The sequence below is a fragment of the Chiloscyllium plagiosum genome, chromosome 10 (assembly GCF_004010195.1).
Source record: "Chiloscyllium plagiosum isolate BGI_BamShark_2017 chromosome 10, ASM401019v2, whole genome shotgun sequence".
NCBI classification, from domain to species: Eukaryota; Metazoa; Chordata; class Chondrichthyes; order Orectolobiformes; family Hemiscylliidae; genus Chiloscyllium; species Chiloscyllium plagiosum.
Genome location: NC_057719.1, coordinates 2,239,978 through 2,252,689, shown reverse-complemented (window position 1 = coordinate 2,252,689; position 12,712 = coordinate 2,239,978). Strand labels below are relative to the sequence as shown.

The 12,712-nt window shown below is 45.9% G+C and overlaps 1 protein-coding gene across 1 annotated transcript in view; it reads right to left on the bottom strand.

Annotated features, from left to right (window-relative positions):
* jag2b (jagged canonical Notch ligand 2b) overlaps positions 1-12,712 on the bottom strand; it is a gene marked incomplete at its 5' end in the record, with an annotated part of 150,438 nt that overhangs the window by 26,306 nt on the left and 111,420 nt on the right. The window contains 5 exons of the mRNA XM_043698422.1: positions 1,477-1,590; positions 2,772-2,885; positions 6,788-6,901; positions 9,017-9,181; positions 10,899-11,049. Coding sequence (XP_043554357.1) covers positions 1,477-1,590; positions 2,772-2,885; positions 6,788-6,901; positions 9,017-9,181; positions 10,899-11,049 — 658 coding nt within the window. The remainder of the gene's footprint in view (positions 1-1,476; positions 1,591-2,771; positions 2,886-6,787; positions 6,902-9,016; positions 9,182-10,898; positions 11,050-12,712) is intronic.

The following is a 12,712-nucleotide window of genomic DNA, read 5'->3' as shown; positions in this document are numbered from 1 at the left end:
CAAGATCAACTCTTTCCATCTATCATTGGAAAACAGTGCGAGTTTTAACCGGGTTCCAATCAGGTACCGGGCTAGGTTTCCTTCATGAGCAAATTTCAGCAACCAATACTCAAAAAAAAACACACACACACTTCCCTGAGCTTGGCTCTGTCAGAAATCCCTCAGGAGGAGTGTACAGGTTGCTCTGCTATAATGTGCATTCCATCAGCACAAATTGTGTATAACACAATTAATAAAACGTGGATGTTGTTCGCATAATGTGAGCTTTCTACTAAAGGGGTATACCGATTTTCAACAGCGATCTTCAACAGTATAATTTTCGGTAATGGTTTTCCATAGCAGGATTTTCTATAGCACAAGGTCACAGAGGAACACAACTGTCACAGTAAAGTAGAACAAGCCATCTCAAGGCTCACGGGAAACGCTGCACTGTCAGAAAACACTTCCTCTGGGCACTGACTAAAGGGCTCACCTAAGGATATTAGAACATTTTATCCAAGGACTTGGGAACAGGGATGTTGGCAAGTTATGTTACATCTGTATAGAATGTTGTGGGCAGCACGATCATTCAGTGGTTAGCACTGCTGCCTCACAGCACCAGGGTCACGGGTTCAATTCCAGACTCAGGCAACTCTCTATGTGGAGTTTGCACATTCTCCCCGTGTTTGGGTGCTCCGGTTTCCTCCCACAGTCCAATGATGCGCAGGTCAGGTGAATTGGCCAGGCTAAATTGCCCATCGTGTTCAGTGCATTAGTCAGAGGGAAATGGGTCTGGGTGGGTTACTCTCAGGAAGGTCGGTGTGGACTTGCTGGGCTGAAGGGAATCTAATCTAATCTCACATCTGGAATATTGCGTGCAGCTCTGGATGCCACACTACCAGAAGAATGTGAATCTTTTGGAGAGAGTGCAGAGCAGGAGGGTTTCAGTTACGAGGAAAGGTTGGAATGGTCAATTACAAGAGGGCATAGGTTAAAGGTGAGAGGGTAAATGTTTCGGGGAGAGGTGAGGAGAAAATGTTTCACACAGAGTGGTGGGTGCCTGGAACGCACCACACCTGGAGGGGGTGGAAGTAGCAACATTTAAGGTATATCTTGATAGATACATGAACGGGAGGCAAACAGAGAGATAGGAACCCCATAAAGATAATAAATAGCGCATCCAAATAAAGATTAGAAATCAGCGTAGGCTTGGTGTGCCCAAGGGTCTGTTCCTGTGCTGTACAGGTTGTTCTGCTATAATGCACGTTTCATTAATGCAAATTCGCTATAATGCAATTGTCTCTAAAGCACAAAATTTTAAAACATCAACAATTTAAGCGCTGTTTCTAAAGCGCAAATTTACTCCAACACAAGATTGCACAAGAACGCAACTATCGTGTTATAGAAGAACTATCCGTCCTGTTCTTTGTTCTTTGAGAAGTTACTTTAGAAGCTTCTCTATGAAAACAGTGCGTGCCAGAAGGAAGATAAACTCACCAAGATTACAGGTACTCCCACTCCACTCGGGAGCACACGCACATCGAAAGGTATCTCCCACGTCATGGCACGTGCCACCATTACTGCAGGTATTTTCATCGCATTGGTTCTCTCCTATGGAGGGGACAGAAAGAACATCGACTGGCTAAATCCAGTAAGATCAGGCAGTAAAGCAGGATCCAAATTCCGGATCAGTAATTTGCTTTTGAAATGGCAGAGATGACTCGATGGGCTGAATGGCCTACTCCTGCTCCTGTTTTTAAGGATGGTCCAAGAGCTTGTAATTATAAATCATGTTTAATATGTTAAGAATTCCCAGCACAAAGAGTATAACAAACATAACAAGACATTAAGCCATGTAAGAGGTCATATGAACAAACACACAGCCCAAGAGATGGGTTTCATGGAGTATCTCAGAGAAAGAAAAACGAATATAGATGATGACGCTTGTACAGGGAACAACAGCAATATACTGCGGACACCAGAAAGCGGAAATAAAAAATACAAATTGCTGCAGAAACTCAGCAAGTCTGGCACTAGCTCAGGGAGGGAGAAACAGAGTTAATGTTTCGAGTCCAAAGACACTTCTTCTGAAAAAGAGTTTTATCCACACTGAAAAGTTAACTGTGTCTCTCTCTCTCAACAGACACTGCTGTAGTTCTCCAGCATTTAGATTAGATTACTTTAGATTAGATTAGATTACTTTAGATTAGATTAGATTACTTTACAGTGTGGAAACAGGCCCTTCGGCCCCACAAGTCCACACCGACCCGCCGAAGCGTAACCCACCCCTACCCCTACATTTACCCCTTACCTAACACTACGGACAATTGAGCATGGCCAATTCACCTGACCTGCACATCTTTGGACTGTGGGAGGAAACCGGAGCACCCAGAGAAAACCCACGCAGACACGGGGAGAACGTGCAAACTCCACACAGTCAGTCACCTGAGGCGGGAATTGAACCCGGGTCTCTAGCGCTGCGAGGCAGCTAGTGTTTTTATTTCACAGAGGAAGGTGTTGCCTGGGCAGTCACCAGGCACGCTCACCATGGTGAAGGGTTAGAAAGACAAGCAAGAGATCAGCAAGAGTTACAATTTGAGCAGGGAGCAAGTGCGAGAGACAGCAGACTGAAGCTACAGAAAACAATAGAATTTAATAAATCATTTGCAGAACAACATTCAGGCTGGAGCTAGTCGCCAGATCCTTGGATGTGGAAGCACAAAGGAGCTGGTTGAAAAGGGGAACTGGATTAGCCTGGATGTAGCAGTTGATGGGAGGCACTGACTACTTACTGGAGTGGCAAGTCTTTCCTTTCCAGTTATTCCTACATTCACAGTGGAAATCATTCACTCCATCCACACATCGGCCACCGTTGTGGCAGGGGTTAGGGTTGCAATCATTGAAATCTGCAAAACAGGAAGCCCCAGAGCGTTCAAGACAGTAAGTTCAGTCTCAAACAGGTAGCCTACAGAAGCCAAGAATTAAAGTGAAAATCAGAAACGTACTCCATTTGCAGATTGTAGGAGTTCAGACTAACTAAAGGAGAAGGCACAGAGGTGGTAAATACAATTCAAGCAAGAATAAGAATTCCAATTTCCTCATCACCTTAGGAAATTAAACATCTTTTTAAAGGCTGACAGTATGGGATAGTGATAATAGCACTGCACTAGCAATTCAGACACCCAGTCTGCTGCTGTCTGGGAGATAGGGTTAAAGGCTAGTCTCAGAGATGGCAATCACAAAGCCAGTGCAGATTGTGAAGCACGTGTTCGGTGGATTCCTGTCCTTTAGGGAAGGGAAGCACATGTTCCTACCTGGTCAGGCTGCATGTGACTCCAGACCCACAGCTATGTGCATTACTCTTCAGCCTCCTCTGAAATGGCCAAGCAACCTCTCAGCTGCTTCAACTAACGAGCAGTTCAAAAAGGCGTGAGAGTGGACAGATAACCTCGCATCGACCTGGGGACCAGCAACAGTTAACCCAGCCCTGACCTCCCAACATACCGCGACTCTATACCACCTTCTATTAACAAGGCCTTTAATCTGGCCTCAATTCAGGAGGCATCAAGCAAGGAGCCGGGCCGGCCAAATGTGAAAAGGACCTGGTGAAGCGACAGCCCAGGACTACTTGCACGCTAAACAGTGGAACAGCAAATGACAGGCACTTGTGGTGAGCCCTTCTGTTAATTAAACCAAACACCCAGAAAAGCTCACTTCACTCCATCATCAGTTAAAATAGGAGTGTCAGAGAACTTCCAAATTCCACTATTTAAAGAAAATAACATAAATTTATTCTTTAATTTTAAAAGTGAACATTAAAACATAGAACAATACAGCGCAGAACAGGCCCCTCAGCCCTCGATGTTGCACCGACCTGTGAGCTAATCTAAGCCCATCCCCCTACACTATCCCATCATCATCCATTTGCTTTTCCAAGGACATTAAAAAACAACTATTCACAACTCGAAGCCCCCCTTTCTCTTTGCTCCTTACTACCTGCCTCCAACTCTATAATAATATGTTGTTTCAATAAGACACTAATTAAAATTATATCAACATACAATTGCAACATTTAAATGGGTATATGAATAGGAAGGGTTTGGAGGGATATGGGCCGGGTGCTGGCAGGTGGGACTAGATGGGTTGGGATATCTGGTCGGCATGGACAGGTTGGACCGAAGGGTCTGTTTCCATGCTGTACTATGACTCTATAACTTCCAAACCACACAGTGTCTGTCTTCTTCCAGCTGAAGATCTCCCTGGGTCGTTGTCTTGCTTTTTACAGCGAGGATGTTTCATGTGAAAGGTACCTTGGATGGAGAGGGTTTCCTAATTTCTTAGATCAATGTTGATGCTAGTTGCTCTTCTTCAGAACTCTTTTCCTCTGAAGAAGTGTCTTTTCCTGATGCCCGAAACGTCCGCTATCCTACTCATAGGATGCTGCCTGACCTGGTGTGATTTTCCAGCGCCACACTTTCTGACAAGTGACAGACACAGCTAAACGATCCGACAACCAGCGGATAAGACTTAGGTTCTGCTGTCTTGCCACATTGGTTGTGAATGATGGCAGACAATTAGTCAATAAACAGGAGGTGGCAGCTCCACACATATCCCCATCCTCAATGGTAGGAGAGCCCAACATATCAATGCAAGAGCCAAGGCTGAAACCAGAGGTGCCAAGTGGATAATCGACCTCTACTTCCTCCAGAGGTGACCAGTCTGTAGCCAATTCAATTCATTTAATGTGACATCAAAATAAAACAGCTGGAGGCACTCAATACTGCAAAGACTACGGGCCCAGGTAAACATTCCGGCAATAGTACCAAAGACTTGTGCTCCAGAATGTGCCACTCCTCTAGCCAAGCTCTTCCAGCATAGTTACAACACTGGCATCCATTAGCAACCACTGGTCAGAAGACATACCTGGCACAAAGGAAGATGGGTGTGGTTGTAGGAGGTCAGTCATCTCAGCTGCAGGACATCTCCAGGGTCCGTGATGTCTCAGATCGCATTTTCGGGGTCCTTGGGGGGGGAGGGATGCAGCCCTAAGTCGTGGTCCACATAAGCACCAATGACATAGGTAGGAAGAGAAACTCAGAGAGCTAGGGTGGAAGCTTAGAGCTAGAACAGAGTTGTTTTCTCTGGTTTGTTAGCTGTGCCACGTGCTAACGAGGCGAGGAATAGGGAGAGAGAGGACTGGAACACATGGCTACAGGGATGGTGCAGGAGGAAGGGTTTTGGAGTCCTGGATAATTGGGGCTCTTTCTGGGGTCGATGGGACCTCTACAAACAGGACAGTCTTCATCTGAACCAGAGGGGTACCAATATCCTGGACGGGAGATGGGACGGGACGGGGGGTGGGGGCGGAAAGGATGGTGGTGGGATTTGCAAATGCTCTTTGGGATGGTTTAAACTAATTCAGCAGGGGGGTGGGAACCTAAACTGAATGTCTCTGGGATGCAAGATGAACTTGCAGCGTTCCTTGAGAGTCCAGTGAGGTAAAATACAATGAGCATGTTCTGCAAATGCAGGATGTCAGTGGAATGTCCTTCTGTCAGAGGGTTCATAACAGAAAGCACAAACTATTCTGTCACTCTCCAGTCTGACCTCACTGATTTCTGGCTAGGATATTGGAATCATTAATTGCTCACTCCCTTTGAAGGACTAGGGCAGCACAGTGGTTAGCACTGCTGCCTCACAGCGCTAAAGACCCGGGTTCAATTCCCACCTTGGGCAACTGTCTGTGTGGAGTTTGCACATTCTCCCCGTGTCTGCGTGGGTTTCCTCCGGGTGCTCTGGTTTCCTCCCACAGTCCAAAAATGTGCAGGTCAGGTGAATTGGCCATGCTAAATTGCCCATAGTGTTAGATGAAGAGGTAAATGTAAGGGAATGGGTCTGGGTGGGTTGCTCTTCGGAAGGTCGGTATGGACTTGTTGGGCCGAAGGGCCTGTTTCCACACTAAGTAATCTAATCTAATCTAAAAGACTAAAGCTTGAGTAAAGTGTTTCAAGGTATTCACACTTCATTCCCACGTTTTCTCTTTAGAATTGACGTTATCCAGCCAAAGAAACCCACAGAAACACGCCCTTCAGTCCTACCGGTCCATGCTGAACATAACCAGAAGCTAAACTAGTCCCAGCTGCCTGCTCCTGGCCCATATCCCTCCAAACCCTACTGATTCCTGTGCTTATCTGAGTGTCTTTTAAACACTGCGTCATACATGACTTTCCCTTGCACCCCATGAAAATAGGATTTTTTTTCCTTTATTTATTCATGGGATGTGGACATTGCTGGCTGGGCAGCATTTATTGCCCATCTCTAATTACCCAGAGGGTACTTAAGAGTCAACCATATTGCTGTGGGTCTGGAGTCACATGTAGGCCAGACAGGGTGAGGAAAGATTTCCTTCCCTGAAGGACATTGGTGAATCAGATAGCTTCTTCTGAAAATCGACAATGGATTCATGGTCACCATTAGACTTTTTCATTCCAGATTTTTGTGGCTGAATCAAGGGGTCTGACAGAATTGAAGTTTTATATTTTCCTTTGACTAAATGGCTGCATTCCCAGTCAATGGGAACAAGGTCCTCATGGTTGCCTTGTGGCTCCCCTGCTCCATAACTTGGCCCAGAGTTCAGACAACTCAGAAATAGCTCCATCCACCGACACACAGGATTCATACCTCAGTAACCAGGGAGGAAAAGACAGACAAAATATTGAGGAGATGTACACGTACATGGAGATAATGTACTGTACACATCACAAGGGAATGCTTCCATACACAAACACCATGAATGTCCATTACTCACCAATTTCACACAGTTCACCTTCCCACCCATCGGGGCAAATACAATGGAAGGAATCGATCCCATCAATACATGTGCCTCCGTTTTTACATTGATTCAATGTGCAATCATTGATATCTAGAGAAAAGCAATTGAAGTTACTGTAGAAACCAAAATGGAAACATCAACTAACCTGCAACATTCAGTGGAAAAGATGGTCAAGTCACCATAGTCCCAATGGACCAAAGACTGCTCTCATTAGAGAGAAAGAGAGAGACAGAGGCAGAGATAGAGAGAGACAGAGAGAGAGAGACAGAGAGAGAGAGAGAGAGAGAGAGAGAGAGAGTCTGAAAAGTGTGGTGCTGGAAAAGCACAGCAGGTCAGGCAGCATCTGAGCAGCAGGATTGTCAACGTTTTGGGCATAAGCCCTTCATCACGAATGTTGAGGGGGAAGGAGGCTGAGAGAGCGGACAGGTGGGAAGGAAGATGGACAGATGGCACAGGTCAAAAGGGCGGTGCCGAGTTGGAGGGTTGGATCTGGGATGAGGTGGAAGGAGGGGAGATTTGGAAACTGGTGAAGTCGATGTTGATGCTGCATGGTTGGAGGGCTCCAAGACGGAAGATGAGGTGTTCGTCCTCCAGTTGTCGGGTGGCTTGGATTTAGTCACTTTCCCTTTAGAGAGACAACTGGTGGTGATTTAACCTGAAGCTCACCATGCCTCAGTTCTGAAGGTCACTGGACCCGAAACGTTAACTCCATTTCTCTCTCCATAGACATTGCTAGACCTGCTGAGTTTCTGTGGCAATTTCTGTTTTTGTTTTGAATTTCCAGCCTCTGCATTCTTCGATTTTTTTCCCATTCAGAGCTAACCTGCAGCCTTCTCCAGTGTAACAGGTGTGAAAGTTTTCACATGCAACTTGGGAGAGGCAGAACACCAGTATGAACACTTCATCTGACCAACATCACCTCCAACAATGCTGCAACATTGGGTGATGGGCTCAAGTTTCTGAACCCATTGATCCAGAGTCAGCCGAGTTCCTGCTGACTTAGTTTTGAAATGTCATAAAATGAATAAAGTAGATAAAGGAGCTCACTGTTATGAAGTGTAGACGTATATACTGTACCTTGAAGAGAGTTGAAAAACTAGCAAAGACTGACAAAGCACAGAGAGTCCTGAACAAAGTGAGAATGTAACACTTGGGAAACATGGAGTGGCACAGTGGCTCAGTGGTTAGCTCTGCTGCCTTACAGCACCAGGGTCCCAGGTTCGATTCCATCCTTGGGTGATTGTGTGGAGTTTGCACATTCTCTCTGTGTGGGTTTCCTCTGGGTGCTCCGGTTTCCTCCCACAGTCCAAAGATGTGCAAGTCAGGTGAACTGGCCATGCTAAATTTCCCATAGCGTTAGGTGCATTAGTCAGAGGGAATGGGCCTGGGTGGGTTACTCTTTGGAGGGTCGGTGTGGACTTGTTGGGCTGAAGGGCCTGTTTCCACACTGTAGGGAATCTAGTCTAATCAAATAAATATCTGCAGGTGAGTTGCCATGAAACAAAAACAAATTCATATTTGGCCAGTTTAAATTATGCCTCAAGATACTAAAATTCAATCAAATTTGAATTTAGTATTTTGATAATATTAAAATCAATGAAACAATCTGATGTTTTGGGGTATAAAACCAGACATTTTGAACAGTTACAGGAAGAATACCAAGGACATCCACAAATATAGGCTGCTGGCTGAGATACTTGTCTCTAAGAAGTTTGCGCAGCAGAACATCGAATCCGACCTCCAGAAAATCTACAAAGGAGAATCGACAAAGCTGACTGGTTTTTGAAACTATTTTTTTGTAAACCTTAACCTGGATTATTTTATTGGGTGAGTACTGTAGAGTGGGATGTAAAAAAATATGTTTAAGTGAAAGGAGTTGTTGGTTTTAATATTTGCTATTGGACTTAAAGAATAAAATTGTTAATTTTTACTTTAAATAGTGACCTTTGGGATAGTTCTTTGCCTCTCGAAGTATGGCGCGAGGTGGACGTTTTCTGTGTGGCTGGTTTAAATTAGCAGAGGGGTTTATCCCGTGTTGTAACACTACACAGCTGGAGAGTAGCTGGGAAATCCAGCTGACTCCACGGGATGGCAGTGAACTTGGAACTGTGCAGTGTTGACAATTCAGAACTCCCCTGCAAGAAACAGAAAAAAGACAAACTAGACCAAGCATCATGTGGGAAAACTGCCAGGGCCATCACTTACTTTCATGGCAGTACATTCCAGTGAAGCCTCGGTCACAGGCACAAGTAAAATTCCCGGCGGGCTGACTGATACACTTGCCACGAGGACCACAGACATTGGATGAGATAAAACGGATGCCACCCTGACTGGCATTGCTGGAGACTGCCACAGTACAGCTGTCGATCACTGCAAAAAGAGCACCAGGAACCTGATCAGCAGGAATGCCTCATGACATCACCATCCCTCAAATCTACTCACCCCAATCCCCACCCCATCCCATCCCTCGACACCATGCTATTGCCCAGTGTCTCATTTGTGCTGTGCACTTCAATATCCTTCCCCGGTGACCCGTCCCTAAAACTATTTCCCCTTTAGGTTTACAGATTCTTTCCAACTTCCCTTCTTACTCCAGACTCCCTGTCTAATGATCCCTGTGATTTGAATCATTAACTGCAGCTGACAATTTCCTTGAATCCATTTGGTTAATTCCAACTGCAGCTTCAACTCGGTCAAATGGAAATCCCTTTTCCGAATACAAACAAACTCAATTTCCTCAATTTAGCCTGTTAATACTCCTGCCCCCTAGTTTCCTCGCACCCTCCTGGCAACGTTACATCCTTGTTCTGATTAATGACTCGGGCTGTGAATCGTTCGACAGTGGTAGGTTTAGCAGGTGAGAAACTAACACACACACACACACCTCTCGCACACACCCACAACACACACCGCTCTCTCGCACATACACACACACACACACCCCTCTTAGTGGCACCTTTCAAAGACAGGGCAAGTGAAGAAAGGCATTACAAACATCAAGCAGTCACACCAAACCCTGATTAGCAGAGGCACAGTGGGTACTGACCCTGTCGACTGAATGTTCTGACATCATGTGTGTGATGTGATCTACACTCATTCTACTCATGGCCTGTGGTAGCAAGAGTGGGGTTTCTTTTCAAGCACATTGGGATTACAATGAAGGTGCTGGATGTAATTTGTTATGATTGAGGGCCAAAGATTGCACTTTTAGACACAGGAGGCACTGGTTTCTCCTCAGACTGCTCATTCCCCTACACGCTCGAGTGAAGCTCTTTGGGCCCAGATCATAAATCGCCCTGTATTCACTGCTCCCTGAACACACTGAAGTCTACCAGTTACTTACAATGTTGCTGTTTCCTGTTGTTTGTGCATCATGGGAGTCCTGTTCACTATGGACAGTGCTTGTGCAGTCAGAAGCCTGTGCTAGGGGCAGTCATTACCAGGTGTGTCTGTCTACCAGTGTATGTGGAACAGTGACATAAGGCCACCTCTCTCCACCCCCCACCCCCCCGACCCCGCCCCCCCCCAACCCCCTCACACAGCTCGCTTGATGCCTTCAAAGAACAGAAAAGCCTCTTCAGAGCCTGACTTGTCTGGTGCTGTGTGTGGGATTGAAAATTCACAGAAAGGCTAGGATTATCTCACTTCCAAACATACCAACTACAGCAACACTCACACACCTCAAGGAAAAGTCAAGCATCATCTTGGATGAGTGTACAGGCTGTTTAATAGCTCTCCTGTCACTGCCGGCAGCAGTTCCAAGGTCACCTTGATATAAAGAGCATTTTGAAGCATCCACATCAGTCAGGAATGATGTATTTGGAAACTAAATGCCATTTACTACTGACAGAGTACTGCGGAGTTGAGCAGTACCCTCACGGCTAATGGCAGCGTTTCACAAAACGAGGTGACGGCCACTCAGCTCCCTCGGCAACACCTGCCGAAGGGGAGGATTCAAGGCTCACCTACAACAGCCTTTCCCTAACCTCTGGGCCAGGAGCTCCATCAGCTTCAAGTCCCACCTGCCCCAGAATCGTATAACAACATGATGGAGTAGGCTGCTTTAGAAATAGCTGGTAACTGATACCTTGGCAAGGTGCGGATCTGCAGTGGTCCTTCAGAAACGAGCAATTCTTCCCTTCGTAGTCCTCGGGGCATGCGCAGTAATAATCTTCACCGAGAACGTAACATTTTGCTTCATTCTGACATGGGTTTGGATCACAATAATTGACTTTTCTCTGTGACATAGGGAGGAACCGTGTAAGTTCAGATTTAGCAGAGCCATGAAACATCACAGAAGCATATACTAATGTATTGTTCGTGCATTCCCTCCATCTCAGTAATCAATTCAATTGCTTTTCAATCTGTAGTCTTTCATCAGATCACAGCCAATGCTCCTCTGAATTCCCCAAACACCCTACCTTCTGACAGCTCTGGCATGAAAAGAACTCACACCATTCTCTAGCCTATAAATAACATTTCTAAAACATGGGCCTCTTGGTCTCCGTCTCTCCCTCTACCTACAGATTGCAAAACCCATCATAATCATTCGAGCAGCTGCTTCCTGATCTTCCCTACATTTCCTCCAACCCAGCCTCATGAACATAAACCCTCCACCTTCATTTGATTAGATTAGATTCCCTACAGTGTGGAAACAGGCCCTTCGGCCCAACCAGTCCACACCGTCCTTCCGAAGAGCTACCCACCCAGTCCCACTTCCCTCTAACTAATGCACCTAACACTACAGGCAATTTAGCATGGTCAATTCACCTGATCTGCACATCTTTGGACTGTGGGAGGAAACCGGAGCACCCGGAGGAAACCCATGCAGACACGGGGAAAATGTGCAAACTCCACACATTCGCCCGAGGCTGGAATCGAACCTGGGACCCTGGTGCTGTGAGGCTGCACTGCTAACCGCTGAGCCACGGTGCCGAATCAGACTTTCGGCACAGAGCTTACAGAGAACATAGTATGAAGACTCTGGAATACGGACCCTTTAAAGAATAAATCAGCAATCCTTAAGATCTGGATCCATTAAACAATCGCTTGGCGGTGTGATGGGTGAGGTGAGGTAAGAAAGAATTGGCTGCAAGAAAACTGACTTGTTCTAATCCCACCAGAGCACGGAGTAATTAGTTCTCAGCAGCTGCTGGGGATGGGTTTAAATAAAGACAGAAAACCCTTTAAAAGCTGCACCACTAAGTTGGATAATTACAAATAAGACAGTTCACTGCAGCAAGCCTAATTAGTGCACTTGGAGACTCTCAACGTGGCCGGTATCAATAAACTGTTTTTGATTAAACAAATTGGCACATCTTCAAGTCATAAAACAATTTAAACAGAACAAATGTGGGGTGACATGATGCCACCACCAGCAGGCATGGTAAAATACATCGCAGCAATCCTATCTGGTCCCTGCCTGAGCACCAAGTCTTGCTCCACAGTTCTGCAATTATTCTCTCTCTTCAATTATTCATTCACTTTCTCCTCTGGAAGTCAGAATTGAATTTGTTTCAAACACCTTGTTCAGGAGTGCATTTTGGTTTGTAATAATTTAGGAAAACAGGAGAACGTGTAGGCCATTCAGCCCCTCGAATCCACCATTCAATGAGATCAGAGCTGATTTGTGCTCTAGCTCTGTATGGTGAAAGTGAGGACTGCAGATGCTGGAGATTAGAGTCAAGAGAGTGGTGCTGGAAAAGCACAGCAGGTCAGGCAGCATCCGAGGAGAAAGAAAATTGACGTTTTGGCTTAAGCCTCATTCCTGATGAAGGGCTTTTGCCCGAAACATCGATTCTCCTGCTCCTCAGATGCTGCCTGACCTGCTGTGCTTTTCCAGCACCATGTCCTTGAGTCTAACTCTATACACCTAACCCCTCCTGCCTTTAGCCCATTTCC